The sequence below is a fragment of the Gigantopelta aegis genome, chromosome 10 (genome assembly GCF_016097555.1).
Source record: "Gigantopelta aegis isolate Gae_Host chromosome 10, Gae_host_genome, whole genome shotgun sequence".
Lineage (NCBI taxonomy): Eukaryota > Metazoa > Mollusca > Gastropoda > Neomphalida > Peltospiridae > Gigantopelta > Gigantopelta aegis.
The window spans coordinates 21,425,769-21,448,295 of NC_054708.1; the positions used below are offsets into that span (position 1 = coordinate 21,425,769).

The 22,527-nt window shown below is 38.7% G+C and overlaps 1 protein-coding gene across 3 annotated transcripts in view; it reads left to right on the forward strand.

Annotated features, from left to right (window-relative positions):
- Positions 1-22,527, forward strand: part of LOC121382982 (fibroblast growth factor 8-like) — a 57,875-nt gene that overhangs the window by 17,641 nt on the left and 17,707 nt on the right. For 2 of the 3 annotated variants that reach the window (XM_041512691.1, XM_041512692.1), the window contains exons 2-3: positions 4,124-4,184; positions 20,511-20,733. In XM_041512691.1, coding sequence (XP_041368625.1) covers positions 4,124-4,184; positions 20,511-20,733 — 284 coding nt within the window. Of the gene's footprint in view, positions 1-3,661; positions 4,185-20,510; positions 20,734-22,527 lie in introns of those variants that run through there. The other variant, XM_041512690.1, reaches the window with a different exon arrangement.

Sequence of the window (22,527 nt, forward strand, 5' to 3'; positions counted from 1 at the left end):
GTACTCGGGTTTTTTTTCAATTAATTTGGGCAGTAGACATGCAGTGTACTTCAGACGTTTCTCAGTTTGGACACTAAATAAAGAAACATTCTGTGTACTATACACGTTTCTCAGTTTGAACCCAAGTAATGCAGTGTAAGGTGTCAATGATGTATAAAGACGTTTGTATTTGTCTCTGTGGCTGAATTACACGCATCCGGATTGTACGTGACCCACGACAACTTCGATTACAGTGTTTCTTTTTTAACAGAAACATAGCTTGAAATTCAAGAAATCTGGCTGTATCTGAATCTGAATATTTTATCATTTATTGCTAATGTTTAAGGTATTTTATCTCATATTGATGCAAATTTAACATTTCTTTGCCTCGATATGTCACATGTCTTGAGCATATTCACTTAATAAACCACACATTACACGGTTTCAGATCTAGTTTTCGCACGATCGTGGTCACGGCGTATGCATGTACGACACTGAGTCCATGCGATATTTTAAAGGAAATGCATCAATCAACGGATGATCGTGAATGGGAGTCATAAGAGCGACGAACACAGGTGTGTGTGTTTGTGTGAAATGCGATCGCACGATGTCTCTCCGATACTGTTCGTGCTGAGTAACCTAAAGTCGCATTGCTAACACTGAACCATTTATTAATCTGCAAGGGAAAGAAAAATCTATTTGTTGAATGGTAAACCACACTTATGCGGGATGTGAATGGCCTCTGGTAACTTGACAGTGACGAAGTATGCGGTTGCGTTAGGTAACAGGATGCCTGGAAAATATGTTGCTGTCTGATATAATAACTGTTATCATGGCGATGATGATGATGGTGGTGGTGATGGTCGTGGATGTAGTGATCGCGAGGATGTTGTTGATTATGCTTGTTGTGCTGATGGCGAGAAACACGATGATGATGATGATGAATAGGATACGTGCTCTTGTTAGTGTTGTAATGATAACGATATCGATGATGATGTATCAGAAAAATCACTTGCTGCTAAATCTAAGGAGAAGTAGATACCACAGCTGCTATCTTCTATGTTTAACCATTCACTTGGTGTCACAGTTATCGTGTTTGACACCATTACAACAGATGATCAAATATATATTAAGAGGTGTTGGTAAAACAAGCATTGTTTTTCGTTCGGATGAAACTCGAAGCGCCCGTGGATGACAATGACGAAGCATGGGGTTATATCACCTAACCTTTGCTGCATTCTGCTTTGCTCTAACACAATTAAAGTGGTATTCTTTAGCTGCCTTGCATTGTTGCACGATTCTAGCTTAAGGCCTTCCCTGGAGCCAGTTACAATGTTTTAGATTAATTACACTGATGTGAAAGGTATTTTATATTTTTTTTTTTTTTTTTTACTTTATTATTATTATTATTTACATAATTATTTTATTTATTTATGTTTGGTATCCAACAGAATATTTGGGTTCATTTATTGATGACGGTCGCCGGCATCATAGGTACGGACTGTGTGTGTGTGTGTGTGTGTGTGTGTGTGTGTGTGTGTGTGTGAGAGAGAGAGAGAGAGAGAGAGAGAGAGAGAGAGAGACAGAGAGAGAGACAGACAGACAGACAGAGTGAGTGAGTGAGTGAGTGAGTGAGTGAGTGAGTGAGTGAGTGAGTGAGTGAGTGAGTGAGTGAGTGAGTGAGTGAGTGAGTGAGTGAGTGAGTGAGTGAGTGAGTGAGTGAGTGAGTGAGTGAGTGAGTGAGTGAGTGAGTGAGTGAGTGAGTGAGTGAGTGAGAGAGACACACAGAGAGAGAGAGAGAGAGAGAGAGGAAGCATATCTCTCTCTCTCTCTCTCTCTCTCTCTCTCTCTCTCTCTCTCTCTCTCTCTCTCTCTCTCTCTCTCTTGCTGGCTCTCTGTCTGTCTGAGTCTCTGCATCTCTCTCTCTCTTTCTCTCCCTCTCACTGTGTGTGTCTCCAAAGTGACGAAAATGCATGAATGATGTCAGACATATTAGAACTATTTCAGTCATCATATCACCTATCTTTTGACGCAATAGGTGTCCCGTCTGATTACAGGTTGCGCAGGCGCCGAGCGGTTTCCCCCAACAGTCACGGCGACAGGAAGCCGTAAAGCTATCCAGCGCCCAGTTTGAAAAGACAAATCGTTTGAAAATGTACACAAGTTAATTACGTTTGCGCACTGACCAGTCTAGTTCTGTATAAGTCTGTAGACACGGTCTGCAAGCCTTTACCACCGCGATGACCAATTGCATCAGTGGCCAAGACAAATATTTGACCAATTGCGAATTGAAAAGCCAAATTTACCTTCCAGCTACGGCTTTGAGGCTTCCGACTTGATGGGACAATAAACATGTTTAATGCCTTGATATACTAATACTTTACAAAGGTATACCACCAATTAAATAACGAAACTGTGGTGTTCCTTCTTTCTTGGGCTTGGTGGATAGATTATATGTCTGTTTGCGAAGATCCAAAAAGAAAACCCCCCTATCTTATTGTGGGATATACCAATTCAATGGCCGTATGTAGCTTATAATGCATAAGTAGGGGTTGTAAAACGAACTATCATGGTATAGTAATATGGAGTCCTTTCCTGTTAAACAAAATGGACACTTTTGAACTTAAGTCGGCACCTTTTTCCAAAATGTTATGGGGGGAGGGTACAACTGCGCCTGTCCACTAGGTACTGGCTTTATTTATAACCACCGGCCTCTATGGTGCAGTGGTTAAGCCATCGGACATGTGGCTGGTAGGTACAGGGTTCGCGGCACGGTACCGGCTCCCACCCAGATTGAGTTTTATCGACTCAATATGTAGGTGTAAGACTACTACACCCTCTTCTCTTTCACTAACAACTAATAACTAACCCGCCCACTGTCCTGGACAGACAGCCCAGATAGCTGAGGTGTGTGCCCATGACAGCGTGCTTGAACCTTAATTGGATAGAAGCACGAAAATAAGTATAATGAATGAATGAATATTTCTAACAGTCATGTGATATTCGACTTGTAATAACACATTTTTGCTATAGGCGACTCGATTTGAATTGTTATTGCATATCGCAGGTATCCGTGAATTTGTGTTCATTATATTGAGAGAAAGAGATAAGGGAATACTTTGTAGATTTTAAAGGCATATTGTCATAGACCACTGACCTATTACATGGCTAACAAAGTATTACTTTATATATATATATATATATATATATATATATATATATATATATATATATAGATATAGATATAGATATAGATATAGATATAGATATATATATTTGATTTGTCCCTAAATGTACTATTTACGTAACCAGCTATCTACGTAACCACCATACACCACTTATTAATGATATTACGAATTATGGCAATGGTCCATAATTCAAAAACTAACATTGCTGAGAGGGTTGACATGGATTTCACTCCATCATGATGTAGTTAAAGTGATTCAATAGCTAGATTTGGTCTGTAAAAATTAATGTAATTTTGATTTATTATTACTTTTTAGAGAAATAAGGTCCTTAAATCTGTGACAGTATGCCTTTAATGCAATATTAGCATCGTAATGTCAGTAATATGATATTGAATGTCAGTAATACGGGATTGACACTGTTAATCTCCTGACACTCTTCAGTGGATGATGGTTTTGGTTGCAATCATTCTGTGCCGTTAATGTTCGTGCGATCCCATATTTCTGTCTATCACATGAATTTCTCCCACCAGATAAAGAAGCATTTCCATTTGTTTTTGTATACACCACTGTCTATCACTGCATCTTGTATACTTCATGTTATGTATATAATTTTGTTTACCAATGCAGATGTCATCACCTGAAGGTATATTCATGGTAACCGTTTTGTTTTGTTCGAATCTAGCAGGATGTTGCATGTGATCATCATACGCTTTTTTTTTTTTTTTTTTTTTTTTTTTTTTTTTTTTTTTTTTTTTTTTTTTTTTAAAAATGTTTTGTATTGTTATTGGGTTGTCGGATATTAAAATCAACGATACGGGCGTTGAAACGCGTACATCCCACCGGGAAGTGTAATAATGTATCAACCAGGTGTCGAAATGAAACATGAGCCACAATAGATGTATTAGTTGTCCTATAGCTAAACTGTTTGTTAATTTGTTTTTATATTACCTTTGCAGGTTGTTGACGCTGCTGCTCATTCTACTGTTGGGTTTCTTAGGTGCAAACGGTGCATCCTCAGTGAGTACACTTAACTTAATGACTTGAGTTCAATCTTAAACGTGAACGTGTAGCTTTCATTACAAAAAATATAGGTCCATTCTTTCTTTGGAATATAGTATATATAGTGTGGAACATGGATACCATACGTTTTTCTTTTCATTTCTGCTTCTTCCTTTTTTGTAGTTCCTTACATTCCGTTTTTATTGCCCTTACTAACTTGTGTAGCATTTCAAAATAGATGTCTCATCTCTTAACAAAAAATGCGCTCGCCTGCACAAGGCAGACGTCCATCTTACGACAATGTCTGGCATATTTATCTAACACTTAGGTTTTTTTCAAGAAATAGTAAAGTTTGGCATCTGTTCATATGCAGTTTAGTGCTGTGTACGATAAGTGATAAAAAGTGCTAAGCCCGACCAGAGCGGACATACGCTATGGGCATGCTTACATGTTAGGGCGCTATGCAATGTCAAGATCACTCTGGTACAGAAGGAGTCTGTTTGTAGGTAAAACAAATACCTGAACAGCGGAAATGACATCATTATCAGTTTCGTAATGCCCGACAGCTAACACCTTTTGTGCAAGTTAGGAAAAATGTCAGACGGTGCTAAACATGTAGAATAGGTTGGGTTATCAACACACTAGAAAACACAATAGTCATCTAGTGTAGCCATCAGCTGGTGCATTGTCCTCAAGCAAGAACACACCTATCGTGAAATATTCGTCAGGATGTTCTGAATTTGTTTTTTGGCGAGATCCCTGCCTTCTTAACTGGCTATGTTCTGTCTGGCATCTTCATGTCATGCACACGGTCTCTTCCTATTTAGGCATAGACTCTTTAGATTACCCCTCGCAATCTGGGTGGGACGTAGCCTAGTGATAAAGCGCCCGCTCGATGCGTGGTCGGTCTGGGATCGATTCCCGTCGGTGGGCCCCATCGGGCTATTTCTCGTTCCAGCCAGTGCGTCACGACTGGTTATCAAAGGCCATGGTATGTGCTATCCTATCTGTGGGATGGTGCATATGAAATATCCCTTGCAGCTAATCGAAAGAGAGTAGCCCATGAAGTGGCGACAGTGGGTTTCCTCTCTCAAGATCTGTCTGGTCCTTAACCATATGTCTGACGCCATATGACCGTAACTAAAATGTGTTGAGTGCGTCGTTAAATAAAAACATTTCCTTTAATAAGTAATCACCTACACATTTATCCGGCACTCCATAACCCAGACTTTAAACAAAACTATTTGGAGACGAGTTACTTCTTATGTTCCTCACCATTATAACTGATCTGAATTGTCACACGTCTTGGCGATTTACAACGATGTTCTTCTGAAAAATGTTGTTTACAAAATTCTGCAATGCGCCAAATGATTACACTAAGACATTGTACTAAGCTTCTATAGACATTACGACAACCGCGAACACACCATAGCCATGTTCAGGAGCGCGAGATAGACAGGTTTTCCCGCTTAACGTGAAATGAATGTGATAGGATTAAACGATGATGGTACTAGTCAAATTTTCCGCAAGCGCACGTATGGATACCATACGTTTTTCTTTTCATTTGTGCTTCTTCCTTTTTTGTAGTTCCTTACATCCTGTTTTTATTGCCCTTACTAACTTGTGTAGCATTTCAAAATAGATGTCTCATCTCTTAACAAAAAATGCGCTCGCCTGCACAAGGCAGACGTCCATCTTACGACAATGTCTGGCATATTTATCTAACACTTAGGTTTTTTTCAAGAAATAGTAAAGTTTGGCATCTGTTCATATGCAGTTTAGTGCTGTGTACGATAAGTGATAAAAAGTGCTAAGCCCGACGAGAGCGGACTTACGCTATGGGCATGCTTACATGTTAGGGCGCTATGCAATGTCAAGATCACTCTGGTACAGAAGGAGTCTGTTTGTAGGCGAAACAAATACCTGAACAGCGGAAATGACATCATTATCAGTTTCGTAATGCCCGACAGCTAAGTTGAGTGTGTACGCCACAAATTATCAGAAATGAATATTCAAGAACATAAGGGAAAAAATAAAATAAAACCTTTAAGCTTCAACCATATTATCTGTACAGTGATTTTAAGGGGCAGTGTGCCTTTAAGAGTGTCGTCTTTCAAATATGAACAGTCTGCAATATTGTAACGGGGGCCACGTCTTTCAAACACCTCTTCAGCTGATAATAAAACAAAACAATAACATACCATGTAGTGGTCGGGAAAAACTAGGTTAGGTGCCTTTAAAGTTACTGCACAGCAGTGATTTAATCTTTTTTTTCTTCTTCCTTTTTTCCCTTCTGTTTTTTTTTTTTTTTTTTTTTTTTTTTTTTTGACCTGACTTGGATTAAAGTGGAGTTATCACAGCAAGTAATAACGTGACCATGGCCGACCTTGCTTCGTTCAACAAGTCAACGACATCACAATGGCTCTTAAAACATTTTCGAACTAACTTTTTTTTCTATTGAAGAGTCTTTTCGAAAAAGTCTCGACATTGCAAGAAAAATATTTGGCTAACTGTTTTGCTTACACACCTCGGCAAAAAAAGCTTGGAAATTGAGAACGCATGCCCGTTGGCTTAATCGGATTTAGACTAATGTCAAACCAGGGTTTGTTTTATACATGGGATGTATTGTTAGGAAAGGTCGCGTGCGCTTAGTGCAGCGGTTAAGGTGTTTTTTCTTTATCTCTAGTGTCGTCAGGTTGATCTGTCAGATAGCGGGTATACCTCTAAGGTAAAAACAATTTAGTCTCTTCTGAAGTGAATTGTCCCAGGATCGATTCCCATTAGTAGATTTTTTATTTGATTTTTAAATTTTATTTATATTATTATTATTATTATTATTGATATGTAGTGCACTGTGCCTACAAAATATTATCTGCTTGACTATCAAAACGGCTTTTATAATTACACAGAGCTGACATGTAATGCGTAGGGGTGGAACGTAGTCCAGTGGTAAAGCGTTCAACGGATGCGCTGTCGGTTTACGATTCATCCCAGTCGGTTATTTCTTATCCTAGCCACGACTGGTATATCGAAGGCCGTTGATTGTGTTAACCTGTCTATGGGATGGTGCATATAAAAGACACCTTGACCCATATTCACAAAAAAGTGTAAATTTACGTCTACGACTAGCACTTACGTCTGCCGTAGATTTACGTTTACGTGCAAGAAGCACCTTATTCTCAAAGATGGTCGTAAATGTAAACGTAACTTAGTTGGACGTAAATCTACGATTTAACACTCTCACTGGAGTAATTAATAAAAACTCATTAGAAACGATGGCTACCGGGTAAATAACAAATGCGCAAAACGCAATTTTGTTTGTCGTTTGCTAACAATAACATTGCGAACAGTGAACCATGGCATTTTGGTATTGGTGGGGATCCGCGTTTTGGTACGAACTTGAGGACATTTCTTAAAAAGGAAAAGATAACTCAGGAGAAATTGGCCGAGTCGAAACCATCCGTTCGATCACGAACAAAAATATGTTCAATCCGTGGCGTTCGCCATCGCAAACTGCTTCATTTATTGGAAATACTGCTAGTTTCCGTAAATAATAGTAAATAATAGTAAATAACGGCGATCGTGCTTGATTTATTATATGTACATAACTTACGTGCAGCGTTAGTTGCAACCTGAGGCACTCTTATATTTACGTCCAACTTTACACGTAACTTAAGTTTTCGTTGTTTCGTGAATAGCTCTTCAGTCGTAGATTTACGTTTACGTGTAAAACTAGGCTTAAGATATTTTGTGAATATGGGTCCTTGCTATTAACGGAAAACAAATGTGGCTGGTTTTCTGTCTGAGACTATATGCCAGAATTGCCAAATCGTTGACACCCAATAGCCAATGATTAATAACTCAATGTGTTCTTGTGGTTTCGTTAAACAAAACAAACTTTAAACTTTCTTTCCCTTTTCCTCAAATTCGGTACAAAGAAAACGGGCGTTTCAACATCATATATAGTTTGTCCGTTTAGTAACCAACACAGAAACCCCCAATGAGCTCTAGTTTTTTTTATTTAGACAAAACAAAAATAAATCAATGTGTTATTTAAACAAAACAAACTTTAAACTTGTTTTCCTATTCCTCAAAACCGGTACAAAGCAAACAGGTGTTTCAACATAATACATATTTGTCGTTAGTAACGGACACAGAAAAAACCCAGTGTGCTATTCTTTTCTTTTTAAAAACCAAACCAAAAATAATTCAATGTGCTTATAGTGGTGATTTAAACAAAACAAACTTTATAAACTTGTTTTCCTATTCCTCAAAACCAGTACAAAGCAAACAGGTGTTTCAACATAATATATAGCTGTCGCGGACACAGAAAAAACACAATGTGTTCTACTTTTTATTTTTTATTTAAATAAACCAATGTGTTATAAGTGGTGATTTAAACAAAACGAACTTTAAACTTTATTTTCCTGTTCCTCAAAGCCGGTACAAAGAGAACAGGCGTTTCAACATGCTATATAGCTGTAGTTTAGTAACAGACACAGACAGAAAAAAAAAGAAGAATTCCCACCTGAGTGAATAGCCGTTACATTGTGTACTTAGGCTTGTGTCTGGAATCGCACCGTGATCCTCAATGGGATTTTTTGTCACCCGACACTGTCTGTGCTCGAAGGTAACCCATATGCATTCACATTTTTTACACATCGTCTCACTTAGGTGTTACTAATTTTATAATCCCTGTGCACCTTCACGGAATACTTCAATGGAACCATAAATTATAAATTATAAATTTGTCACGTGGAACGTAATGACGAATGCGAAGAACCGCGTAGCGAACAAAAACGATACCTCTTTTTCGTGTTTTTGAGGTTACTATCGCAATGTATATCTAATAGTGTATACTCAAATTGCTGACATGTTACAATCGATAGTATAATTGAATTGGGTGTTTTGTTTTTTTAGAAAAGCCGAGAGTTAAAGAAACATATATATTACGTCAAATGTTTGTTTTGCTTAGTCAGCACTGGCACCAGATGATTGGAAACATGCACACGAACCGACCATTCATCAATACATGTGTACGTGTTTCAAAATAAGTTACTCGATTGTACGTTTCATTGCTGTTTGCGGATCTATGCATATGTATACTAAGTCAGCTATTTAGCAAGGCACGACTACGCTTCTTGGAGTTTAACCAAATGAATGATAGTTATAATGGTGGATTTGGTTACACAAACAGGTACGGTTGTTTTATACGGAATGAGGATCACGGATATATAATATATAGTGCAGCTGTGGACTTGTTTGTTACTAGAAAAAACAAAATTAAAGTTTGTTTTGTTTAACGACACCACTGGAGCACTTTGATTAATGAATCATCAGCTATAGGATGTCAAACATTTGGTAATTCTGACTCGTAGTCATCAGAGGAAACCCGCTACATCCAGCAAGGGATATTTTATATGCACTTTCCCACTGACAAGAAAACACATACCACGGCCTTTGTGCAATAGTTGTGGTGTACTGGTTGGAACGAGAGAAAAAACAATTAGCTGAATGGATCCACCGAGGTGGTTCGATCGTGCGACGCAAGCACCTCAAACAAGAACTTAATCAACTGAGATAAATCCCACCCCTACTAGCAGGAAAGACAAGAATGTTTTATTTAACAAAACGCTCGACACATTTTAGTTAGTTATATGGCGTCGGACATATATAAGGGCCACGGAGTTAATATAGAAACAATTAGAAGAAAAACCCACTAATATTTTCGATGCAATATCAGCAAGGGATTTTTTATATGCACCGTACCAAAGACAGGGTAGTACATATCACAGCCTTTGTTACATCAGTTGTGGAGTACTGGTTGGAACGAGAAAAAGCCCAAGGAGCCTGTCAACGGGTGCAACTTGAATGCTGTTCACTGATGATAACACTAACAGTATACAGTACATTTGAACTGTTACGGGTACAATTGGTATATTGTTGACTACTAGTATTTCTCGTTCCCGTCAGTGCACCACGACTGGTATTATCAAAGGTCGTGGTACGTGCTATCCTATTAGTGTGACGGTGCATATAAAATATCTCTTTCTACTAATGAAACAATGTAGCTGGTTTCCTCTCTAAAACTATGTCAAAAAGACCAAATGACATCCAATAGCCGATAATTAATAAATCAGTGTTCTAGTGGTGTCGTTTAACAAGCTGTTTTACTGTTGACTAATGTTAACAATAACAGTATACAATACATTTAAACTAGAATACTCTTCGCTAATGATAACAGTAACAGCATACAATATATCTGAACTGTTACGGGTACCACTGGGATATTTTTAAAGAAGTATCATTTACCCAGCAATGAACTGCACAAACAAGCCTCCATTCCGCTGATCGGACGCTGACCCGAGCAAAGTTTTTATCTTTATTGGTGAAAGTTCACAGCTTCGCCGTCGCCGTCGCCGCTCGCCGATTGTGCGTTCTGCCTGTACGACGATATTTGGGTTAGGTCAATATTTATTCGTTAATAATCAAACCTTTCTTCCTTGTTCGCCTGCATGGGCTGCTCGTCAATTAACACTGAAATGGCGTTTCACATCACAACTTTACCACACGAGTGTCAATACGCGCGTATTCATAGCGAGTCGGGTTTCTTAAAGGGCTGGGCCCCGTTCCACGAAACGATCTTAGCCCTAAGATTGCCTTAAGCGAATAGCTACCCTATGCACTTATGTTGATCTTAGGGCTAAGGTCGCTTCGTGGAAAGGGGCCCTGGTCAAGAAAGAAGTGATATTGGGGTTGGCGGGAGTATAGAATATGTTGTTGTTGTTTTTTTTAAACTCAACACCACCGTTTTCAATTTATTTATACTTATTTTCGTATACTGTTCACTAATGTTAACAATATAGCAGTATATTCTATTTATACTTATTTTCGTGATTATAAGACAGTTATGGTTCAAGCACAGTGTTATGGGCACACGCTCCAACTATCTGGGTTGTCTGTTCATGACAGTGGGTTGTAGTTAGTTGTTAGTGGTTAGGGAGAGAGGAGTCGGCATGGCTTTACACGTGCTCACTGAATGGTTAAACTACCAACTGCGTCGTTCAACTCGCTCTGGATGCGAACCCAGTACCTACTAGCCGGTAAGATCTCCTTAAGTGCATAGGGTAGCGATGCAACCAAAGGTGGTCTTGGCGCTAAGATCGCTTCGTAAAACGGGGTCCTGGTGTTTTCATTCTGGAATTAACAGCGTGTCTCGTTATTAGTGTTCATAGCATGTATTATTTAGAGTACACGGCCATTGTTGTGTTAATAATGTATACCATTTCGTGTTAGTAAACCTTTTTAATCAAACAGTCTTGACATTGTTTGCGCCCCGAGTGAGAAGTAGACTACTGGCGGTAGAATCGTAGCCTGGGGTGAGATCCATCTAAGACTCCCAACACTCTCACGATCTAGGATCGATCCCTGTCGGTGGAGCCATTGGGCTATTTCTCGTTCCAGCCAGTGCTCCACAGCTGGTGTAACAAAGACCGTGGTATGTACTACCTTGTCTATGGGATGGTGCATATAAAAGATCCCTTGCTGTTAATCAAAAAGAGTAGCCCATGAAGTGGCGACAGAGGGTTTCCTCTCTCAATATCTGTATGGTCCTTAACCATATGTCCGACGGCATATAACCGTAAATAAAATGTGTTGAGTACGTCGTTAAATAAAACATTTCCTTCCTTCCTCTTACCGGTTGACCCATTGGGTTATTTCCCTTTATAACCATTTCTCCTTTCATTTCATTTCAACTTATTTTCGTGTTTATATCTATTGTCCGAACCAAATTGTTAACAACTGCAAAAAAGTACTCTCCTACCTTTAATTGCCGTTAGATTTCTTCCAAAGTTTGTCCAGAAACAAATCGCAAAAAAAACACTACAAATATACAGATTACACACATGAGACTGCAACGATGTCGCCGATATTGTCTTTGCTGAAATTGCACAGGAAAAAATACATGCAGTTTTCTGCCGTCTGTCAAGAGGAGTGAAAGCCTCCAAAGTATGTGACACAATTAATATGAATCAATGATCTCTAGTGGTATCATTAAAATAATAATAATAATAATAATCAAAAATAATAATAAATAATATGACGTCATCACGTTTGCTTTTATATCATAACATGTTATGACGTTGTTAGATTAAGTCCTATCCTTTCACCCCTCTTGAAGAATATTCCATAAAAGTCAAAATGGCAGCTGACACAAAATTACATGCTTTTTGCCCTATGCGCTCTCAGCGAAGTCGATATAGGTGACATGGTTATCATCTGGTATGTGGAATCTGTGTCATTGTAATGGTTTTTTCAAGATTTCTGACTGGACAAACTTTGGAGGAAATCTAACGGCAATTAAAGGTAGGAGAGTAATTTTTCGTAGTTGTTAACAATTTGGTTCAGACAATAATTAAGGTTCAATCACGCTTTTCTGGGCACATATCTCAGCTATCTGGGCTGTCTGTCTAGGACAGTGTGTTTGTTGTTAGTTGTTAGTGAGAAAGAAGAGGGTGCAGTGACCTTACATCTACCTACCCATTGAGTGGTTACAACTTGCTCTGAGTGGGAGCCGGCGCCGGGCTACGAACCCAGTACCTACCAGTCTTACGTCCGATGGCTTAACCACGATACCACCGAGGCTGATGCCATGTAGAGCGCTTGTTTAAAAAGCGGTCAGTCTAGGATCGATCCCCGCCGGCGGGCCCATTAGGCTATGTCTCGTTCCAGCCAGTGCACCACAACTGTATACCAAAGGCCGTGGCATGTGTTATCATGTCTGTGGGATGGCGCATATAAAATATCCCTTGCTACTAATGGATATATGTAGCAGGCTTCCTCTCTAAGATTATATGTCAAAATTACAAACATTTTGACATCCAGTAGCCGATGGTTAACAAAATCAATGTGCTCTACTGGTATCGTTAAACAAAACAAACTTTTAAGGCAGTCAAGCACTTGAGATAATCTTAGCTGTAAGATCGCTTCGCAAAACGGGGTACTGGACCATACAACACACAAAGTATCACCAAATCGTGTTATCAGCATTTATATTGGATTAATATATAAGCGCGTTCTTAACAAACACTAACAATTTATTATGGTTTGCAATATGACAGTGAGCACCGTAAAACACCGGAGTTCGCTAATTTATGATGTCGTCAGCGGGTCACCGATTTGGCATTCACTTAACTCTTTGGTCGCCAATATGCATGATTGACAACCAGACACGTGTATCATATCAGTCATCGCATGGAGGGGAAAATCCGAAATTTTGTTGTGACGCCAGACTTTATTTTAATGCAAACAGGTGCTTTTCGAGTCCAGAGTTCGATTCTGCTATTAAGTACTTCTTGTATTTTATGTGTTAGGATATTTTGGAGAAAAAAAAAACAACGCAAAAAACATCAAAAACAACAACAACCAACAATAACTACCACCTAAACCACACTAAAATACAACAAAAAAGCATAAAACAACACAAAGAAATACAAAAGTAAACAAACAAAGAAGGCAATAGTGTAATAATGATACAATAATCGTAAAACTAATAATTATGTACGTTTGATTTATAACCAAAACGTTATTCACCCAAGTTTGCAAATTTGAAGGTTGCCCTATCAGTTTCAACTGGCATGCGCATATTTCACTTCCCAGTAACTAGATAACCTTTCAAGTCTTTTCTATCTTCTTTTTTTAAATTTTAAATGTGTGTTACCGGGTCATTAGAAGCGCGGTTGCATCATAACATATGCTATCGGGCAAACAAATCATAACCTCCTTTTTGTCTGCAAACAAGGTCTGAAATATAAAATATCCAATTTGCATAACATCAATCGATGTGTGTATGCTTTGTTATCTTACTGCTTACACCGAATGACAGATCTGATCATAATCCATCAGTCTGTGTGCACACAGCCGATATTATGTAAACCTTCCAGCATCACCCTTCAGAGGACCGGGTGAACAACGAGACAATGATCCCCATGCCTGAGCGTGTTGGTTTTTAATTTCAGATCTAGCCCTCAAGCTATGTTCGTCCTGGTTTTTTGTTTTATTTTATCATGACCAACTGTTACCATGTTAAATTGCATCAAAGAAAATAAAGTTAATCCTATGTCTTAATGTCTAGTGTTAAGTAGTGATAAAGTGGCTCCCGGGGACTTTGTCAGAGAGGCATATTATAATGATCACGGTGATCTGTAAGCAATTTAGCCACAAGATACACGGAGACGACAGGAAGTAGATGGTCTCAATATGTTAGAAAGTCTTGACTGATCATCCGCACGCCCCGAGCAAAAGAAAAAAACCCCAAACAACAACAAAACAAACAAACACAAACGAAAAGAAAGAATAAAGCAAAATAGACAAGTATCTTTTTTATTTTATATAAAATATATTGTGATCTACTACAAACTGAAGGAAGTCAATTATAAACAAGCTCCAATGCCGGAAATATTTTACACTGCCTAATGACTAAGATCAATGCCTCTCAGACTATCTTTGTTTTTGGTTAATATTGATCTACTGAAGAAACCAACCCAGAATATTATAGCGCAAAAACATAATGATTTATGGAACTCTTTTATGACTAGATTGGGTAAACATACCATTTTCATTCATTTCAACTTATTTTCGTGCTTATATCCAATTAAGATTCAAACACGCTCTCCTGAGCACACACCTCAGCTATCTGAGTCCAGGGTTAGTTGGTTAGTGGTTAGTGATAAAGAAGAGGGTGTAGTGGCCTTACATCTACCCACTGAGCCCTTAAGAACTCGCTCTGGGTTGGAGCCGGTACTGCGAACCCTGTACCTACTAGCCTGTAGTCCGATGGTTTAGCTACGACGACACCGAGGCCGATAAGATATACCAGTAAAACTACAGTTATTATATATTCGTGTTCTGGTTTTTAAAGGATGGTACAGCTGTTGGCATTATGGCGCATCATATTCACATTCAGCTATTAAATAACACATTTGGGTGTTGTCTCGTTGCATAGTTCGTGGCCTGGTTAGCATGATTTTCTAGAACCATAAATCAAAACAACAGGTAAAACGTTCTTCCAAGGGTTGTCAGTTTTATAGGTTCGTTTATAAGGTGGGGAAAACATTAGATGCTCGCATGTGCTACACATGTACCTCTGTGCCTCTTTGCCTTCAGTTAATGTCCATTTGTTTTCATTTTCTGAGAATATGTGGTTTGTTTGAAGACATAATTATTATTGTTTGCGATATTGTATTGTCCATGAAGGAGTCTATCAACACCTCGTCACAATATATTTCTTTTAAATGGCAGTATTTCCGAATCCGCTATTCAGAATGTCACTTCTTAATGCCTGGTTGTTTTCTGTTTTTGCAGTCACCTCATTGTTTACACATTTATGTGAAAGCAGAATAATAACGATAAACCATTCAGTTTCATATTCCTTTATATAGATGCACTCACACTACCAGTAAATAATGTTCTTGGATTACTTACTAGGCAAGAATAAATTGAAGTTTGTTTCAGTTTAACGGGAGTCTAGAGCACATTGGTTTATTAATAATCAGTTATTGGATGTCAAACGTTTGTAAATACATGTATAGTCTTGGTAAAAACAAAACCCCACTACGTTTGTCCATAGCAGCAAGGAATCTCTCATAAACACCTTTCCGAAGACAGGACAGTACACATTACAGCCTTTGATACACCAATCGTGTTGCATTGGATGGCACTGGAAAACAAATCTAAGAATTGGACACCAAGGAGGTTCGATCCTACGGCCGAGACATCCCAGCCAAGCGCTCGTACGACCGATCTAGAACATCCTATCTTATTGTTGATAACGTGGGTCATGTGCTTTATCCAGTGATTCAAATGGAACTTTATTCCGCGAGTTAGTTCGCTTACGAAATACCAGATGTGTGGTCTTCTGCTCTTGGGTACTCCATTGAACTGCACCAACATGTGAAGAGGCTAGCAATGTGTCATACTGTTCACTATCACAAGTGACTCTCACACTCGCTCCCCATCACTCACCTGAGTCTAGTTCAAGGAGAGTAATTTTCAGCTCCCCTTAACATGTGAATGTATATGGTATTAATATAGTAATATCTTACATAGCTCCACACGATCTAAGTTAGGAGAGCAATTAATCACTCACCTATTTTTGTTTTCACGTTGAGATCTGTAATACATGATGACCTTGGATTGTCTGGGTACCTTTCTGAACGTAACAATGATTGAGAAATTTTGCTAACATCTTCACAAAATTGGAGTTCAACGCAAATAGGGCATACCTTGATATTGTTATAGGGCCACCCGATTTAAAAGAGAAAAGAAAAAGAAATGACATGACAACGCATAAAGGCCATTTGAGGAGATGAGTATCAAGCCGCTATTGACCAAGTCTCAATTATTCTCCATTAAAACGAGATAAGTGTACAGATGAGTACGAGTACTCCCATTCGGAGAATAGAGCAACCTATCAGGTTTAGCCGTCCATGTGTCCCGTGTCCCGATGCAGAAGTAGCTTTTGCGATGGTGTGTGCATCAGTGAATGATCGAGGTGAAGGCAAACCACTGAAATCGTTGTTGCGAAGGTCACATTTCGTGGAGACACTGATGTTCCAGTGTCAGAACTTTAAGACTGGTGGGAAGAAGGGAAATGAAATCGGGGGATTAAAAATTATGGATTAGAGTTTGATGACACGAGATCGTTTGTTGTCGTTATTGTTTTGTTGTTTTCGGGGGGGGGGGGGGTCTTTGGGGGTTTTCGGGAGGCTTGTTGTTGGTTTTGGGGGGTTTTGGGGTTTGTTCTTGGGGGGAGGGGGTTGTTGGATTTTATATATATATATATATATTTTTTTTTTTTTTTTTTTTTTTTTTTTTTGGAAAGGGTGGTGGTGGTTTGTGCGTTGTTTTGAGGTGTGTTACGTTTCTTGTTTATGGTTTTTTTTTTTTTGTCTTTGGCTTTTTTTGCATCTTTTTTTCAAATACATATGATGTTATATTTTGAAAAACAAATAGGAATTATATACGTTTAACAATCTCCCCAAACCCCACAAAAACGTTCATAAAAGAATGAATGGGTGAATGAGGATGTATCGCTAATTTTGTATTACGTGTTTGTGTGTTACCTATTACTCGTAACAGGAAGATGTGTCCGACAATTGAAAAAATATACAGGCATCACTAAGTACACCATACGACTGTGCTGCACACCGGCTTCGAAAACCGCGCCGTCCACTGTGGCGGTCAAATCACTCGGCTTGACCGTCTTGTCACGTTCGTTTCAGACCTGAAACAAGTTGTCCTTTGACCTTTCTGCCCGTCTTCACCACGCCCCGTGATCACCCAAAGCTGTTGGAGCTACATTCGAGTCTCGTCTGCCACCTTAAGCCCGATCATTACCTATTTAGCGAGGAGAAGAAAACAGTCTTTTGGAACAAAAAGCTTTGACCACATGATCGCCCCCAATTTCACAAGGTCATCATTATACTTGCTAAACGGCGATGTCTTGTTTTCGTATATCATTTTTGTTGCCTTAAAGGTCACGTGCGTTACAAGTGTATTCAGTTATTTTGGGACATTTCCCCCTTCGGCAATGTTTTTATTGGGTTTATTCAATGGGGTGTCGCCGTCTCATCCCATAGGATAGAACCAGCTTCCTACCTGCGTTATGTAAGCGCAAGGTCAAAAGTTTTCAGGTTTATTACCGACCATTGATTTTACTAATAGTATTTTTACAGGTCTTTTTCTTTGAATGTCGCAGACCTTAGTTTAAACCCGTAAAAATAACATACTAAGTTTGGTTAATTTACAAACCCGTAACACATTTGAATAAAGTTACAAAATAATGAAACAAGAATCTGTGACGTTGAAACCGGGAAATACTTTTAAAACGTAGACTAGAGAAGTTACGTTTTCAGAGGTACGTGCGTTTTTCTAAATGTTTGAAAAACATGCATTTTGTGGTATTGGAAACAACAGGTTGACCAGAAACACTTCGGATGTACGGAAATGTATCATCAATTTAAACAATAAAATCTATGTAATGTCTAACTTGAATGATCAAAAATGGGTCCAATAGCGAACAAATGCGCCATAGTGTTTAAAAATCTAGGGTCTGTTACTTGAATATTCCACACCGCTATCTACAGACTACAAATATGATGCATATAATTTACAGGCAAATTGGGAACTGGCGCATTGTCCTGGTGAGTGGTAGTCTTACTGATGACAAAACGCCCAACGCTGATTCATGGAGGATGTCACAATATTGACAAAAACTTACTTTGTACTCTGATTTGTTCACAGATATGATTTTGAAGGTGTTAATGGTTTCTTTGTTCACATATATTATGATATCTGTGATTTTGAAAGTGTTAATGGCTTCGTCATTCATATTTCAAGTTTCCAGTGTATGCGTTATTGTATAACTGATGACAGGGATACCGCAAGCTCGGCAGACATGAATACCTCGACACCCCCACAACATGTAGCGTGCAAAAAACACACACAAAAAACAAAAACAAACAACCACAGACTGCACTGCATGACATACAAGATACCAGATGACAGTATGATGTATCTTGTACACAGAATATCATTCAGAGATGATTATCACAGTACACCTGAACTGAATGCTACAAGTCGCACCCGTTCATGTTGTACTCCTGCACTAATCCCAGTGCAGTGATACATGTCGGTGCTATTAGGTAATTTACACTGTTTGATGATCCAGCTTTAGCCTGGATAATATATTACATACTTATCTGCAACAAGTTTTTCGCGTTACTTGATCTAAATGAAATGTTGGGCCACTACATGGCAACAAAATAACCATTGATATTATTGCTATAATGTTCGATGTCTCAGTTCTCAGAATTAAATACGTGTCTGTCTGTCTGTCTGTCTCTCTCTCTCTCTCTCTCTCTCTCTCTCTCTCTCTCTCTCTCTCTCTCTCTCTCTCTCTCTCTCTCTCTCTCTCTCTCTCTCTCTCTCTATGATTTGTATATACCTGTGTACGTATGCATGTGTGTATGAATGTATGTGGGTGTGGGTGTGTGGATGTGTATATAAATGTGCATGTAAATGTGTATATGAATGCACGTATGCATTTCCTACAATGTACTACCTGTTTCTCTCTACCGTAAGAAAGGCTTTTCTTTGACTTTTCCAAATAGCTGCCTTTAATGTTTTCAAGTAGTCCTTATTGTTACCGGCCTCCCGCGGACTAATAATTCAGAAGGTTAGCATAAAACTGTCATAAACTATACGTATGACATAAATCTCTATTGCTGAAGGCTGTATTGCACTTGTTGAGCTGATGCGTGAATTTAATAATGAAGAAAATATTGTACATTATATATTTCCCAACACTAACCTCAGCATGGTGCCTTTATACAATCTGCAAATTTGTTTATGAAAGGCCGGTAATTTTTGGCACAAGCGGAAAATATGAGACTATGAATGGTAAACTATTATAAAATGCAATAAAAAAGGGTATCTGTTCAGCTTGGAGGATTTTGTTTCTTCTTCCAAGATTAAGGAAATGAATTGACTTCTTATATATGAATAATAATTGCTTTGCTGTTGGTCATCTACCTCATCATCGTCATCAGTGTTACTGCATCATCGTCGGCGTCATCTTAAACATTATATTTCGCCATAAGTATTACCATTGTCGGAATCAACTTCTTCATAACCAACAACATCATAAATATTACCATCTACTGTGATCATTATCGTCATCAGTGTTACTTCATCATCATCATCGTGATCATAAACATTATATTTCGCCATAATTATTCCCATCATCGGCGTCTACTTCCTTATATTCAACAACATCACAAACACCACAATCATGACGCCCTTCATTCTAACTTTTATTTATTCACAAGCATCAATCAGTGACATGCCAGTTTTACCCTGAGGTGATAGAGTGCATGTCTGAAATGCTATGGATTCTAGGCTCTATTGAGCTTTACGCACTCGGGTTTCTTGTCATCTCATCCAGTGCTCAACGACTTGTAATGAAGGGGCGTGCTATGTGCATTCCTGTCTATGGGAAAGTGAATATGAAAGACACATGTGCAGATTGTAGGAGTAGCACATGTAATGACTGCGGGTTGTCTTCTTCTTCTTCTTTTTCTTCGTCTTCTTCTTCCTCTTCTTCATGTCTTATTCTGTACCACAATAGTCATTTTAGACACCAAATAGCAGTAGTTGCTTGCTTGTTATTAATCCAAAATCCAGTTCTCTATGTGGCCTTTTTTCTTTCACTTTATTTTGAGAGTATTCATTGTTTATTTATTTACCTTCTACTATAAAGTTGTTGTTTTTTTCCTTCTACAGGTCCACGTTTCTTCCTCTGCCAATCCAGACTTTCTGAAAAGCATAAAGAAAGATAGCATTATTCCCACGGGTGGTGTATCCTATGACCGGATTTACCAAGTCTACTCGCGATGCAGTGGCAAACTTGTACAAATATTTCGAGTTCTCCGCAGAGGAAGGAAAGGGAGAAGGGGGCGATTTCGAGCGCGGGTCGATGCACAAGGAAATGAAACTGACAACAACAGTAAGTATGACCATAAACCTAGTGAGAAAGAGGACACTGAAATGGCTTCACCTTGTTTCGAAAAGATGTATTGGTTAATGTTGTGTTTAAAATCAGTATAGGGCATGAGGTACATCTAAAGCAGACAGAATTGACAGTATTCCTACAGGCGGTGCATGACAGATGGAACATACCGTTACGGATCTCCTAGGGGAATGGCGGTCCTTGTAATTACGAGCACCCGATAGTAGATCATGGAAGCAATCTCGACGTTACCTAAAACATTATTTCGACTCTGCCTTATGCAGAGATTTTGATGACAGAATACACTTTTGTTGTTCAGTCGTCATTGCTCCTGATGCCGACATGGCTGGGTTAAAGACATCTGATGCTTAATGCAACTTAATTCGTACAGTTGTAAGTGATTTGAGAATAGTACAATCGCTGTTTTAAGAGATTGGGCTTTTGAAAAGTTTTGACAATAGTTCTGTCATTTCGTTTTCTTTTTCTTCGAAAACGGTTTGGTTTTTTGTTGTTGTTGTTGTTTTGTGTGAAGGTGTTTTGCTTACATGTTTTAGCTACATTTTACAAATCTGTTGAACCAGAATTATTTGTATCTTTTTTACAGTGGCCTACATGTCGGGTCTTGCGATATACATGGCCTGGTCTGGCAACCAAAGTATCGCGTACCAATCAATAAAACAAACTTAATATGAATTTCCTTAGGATAGCTCTAGATAGAGATTCAAGGAATTGACCACTATTTTGTCAAATACCCATTGGACTCCGTTTTGTCGCTCAGAGGTATGGAGTAAGAGGCTATAATATTATAGTGTACTAGTGTCTCTAAGTTGATCTGTTACTCTCGGTTCCTTTGAGAAAATAACATCTGACAGGTACATTTATTGTTGTAGGGTTTTGTTTTGTTGGGGGGGGGGGGGTGGGCGTTTGAGGGGGTTGGGGAGTCATACGAAATCACGATGACCTTATAAGTGAAAAGTAGTGTGCGTCTTTCATGATGAGTATTACTACTGCTATATCTGATGCCGCCAATCTTTCACAACCCTCTGACGTGGCACGGTTGGGCATTCAAAAGACTGCACATATCTGGCTAACATTACTGCTTACCAAGCACACAGTTTTGATAACAGATCATAACTGTGAGCACTCAACTGTATCGTTTTTATCCAGTTTTCAAAAGCGTGTCCTTTGTAGCCTTATTTTTTTTAAAGAGTCAATCGCGTCTCTATCTCTATCGTCCACGACTGTGTCAGTGCATACTTTATATCTCCAAGTACTCAGTTCCATCTCTATCCACCTTCTCTAATATGATAGCATTATTACTAGTATCAAGTCGTGCTTGTTTCATCTAAGATTGGCTCCTTGATAGTATCCCTTTTAGACAGCTTGTTTTTTATCTGAATCAGTAGGTGATCAGGTGCTTAGAAACCCGTACACTTTAAGCAGTCAGTTTCGGTTGCACAACGCTCGTTTCTTTGAGACACGGGTGTAGATCGTAATGAACTCATTTTATTATCTAACTGTACTAGATTTGATGTTTGTTTTGTAGCGCTGTATAGTAAGGGCCCATGTGACTTCTATTATAATATTATGTCATAGACTGATAGATCAATCTCAGTGGATGCATTTATTGTCTTGTTGCATAAATATGTGTTCTTGACAGGATAATCTTGCCCCCCCCCCCCCCCCCATCTGTACCATTTTTGGAAGAAGAAAATTCTTTAGGTCAGCGTTATGGTTCACTCAAAGTTATACAAGAGTTCACATTTTAAGACGTTGTAGGATCTAACCTTG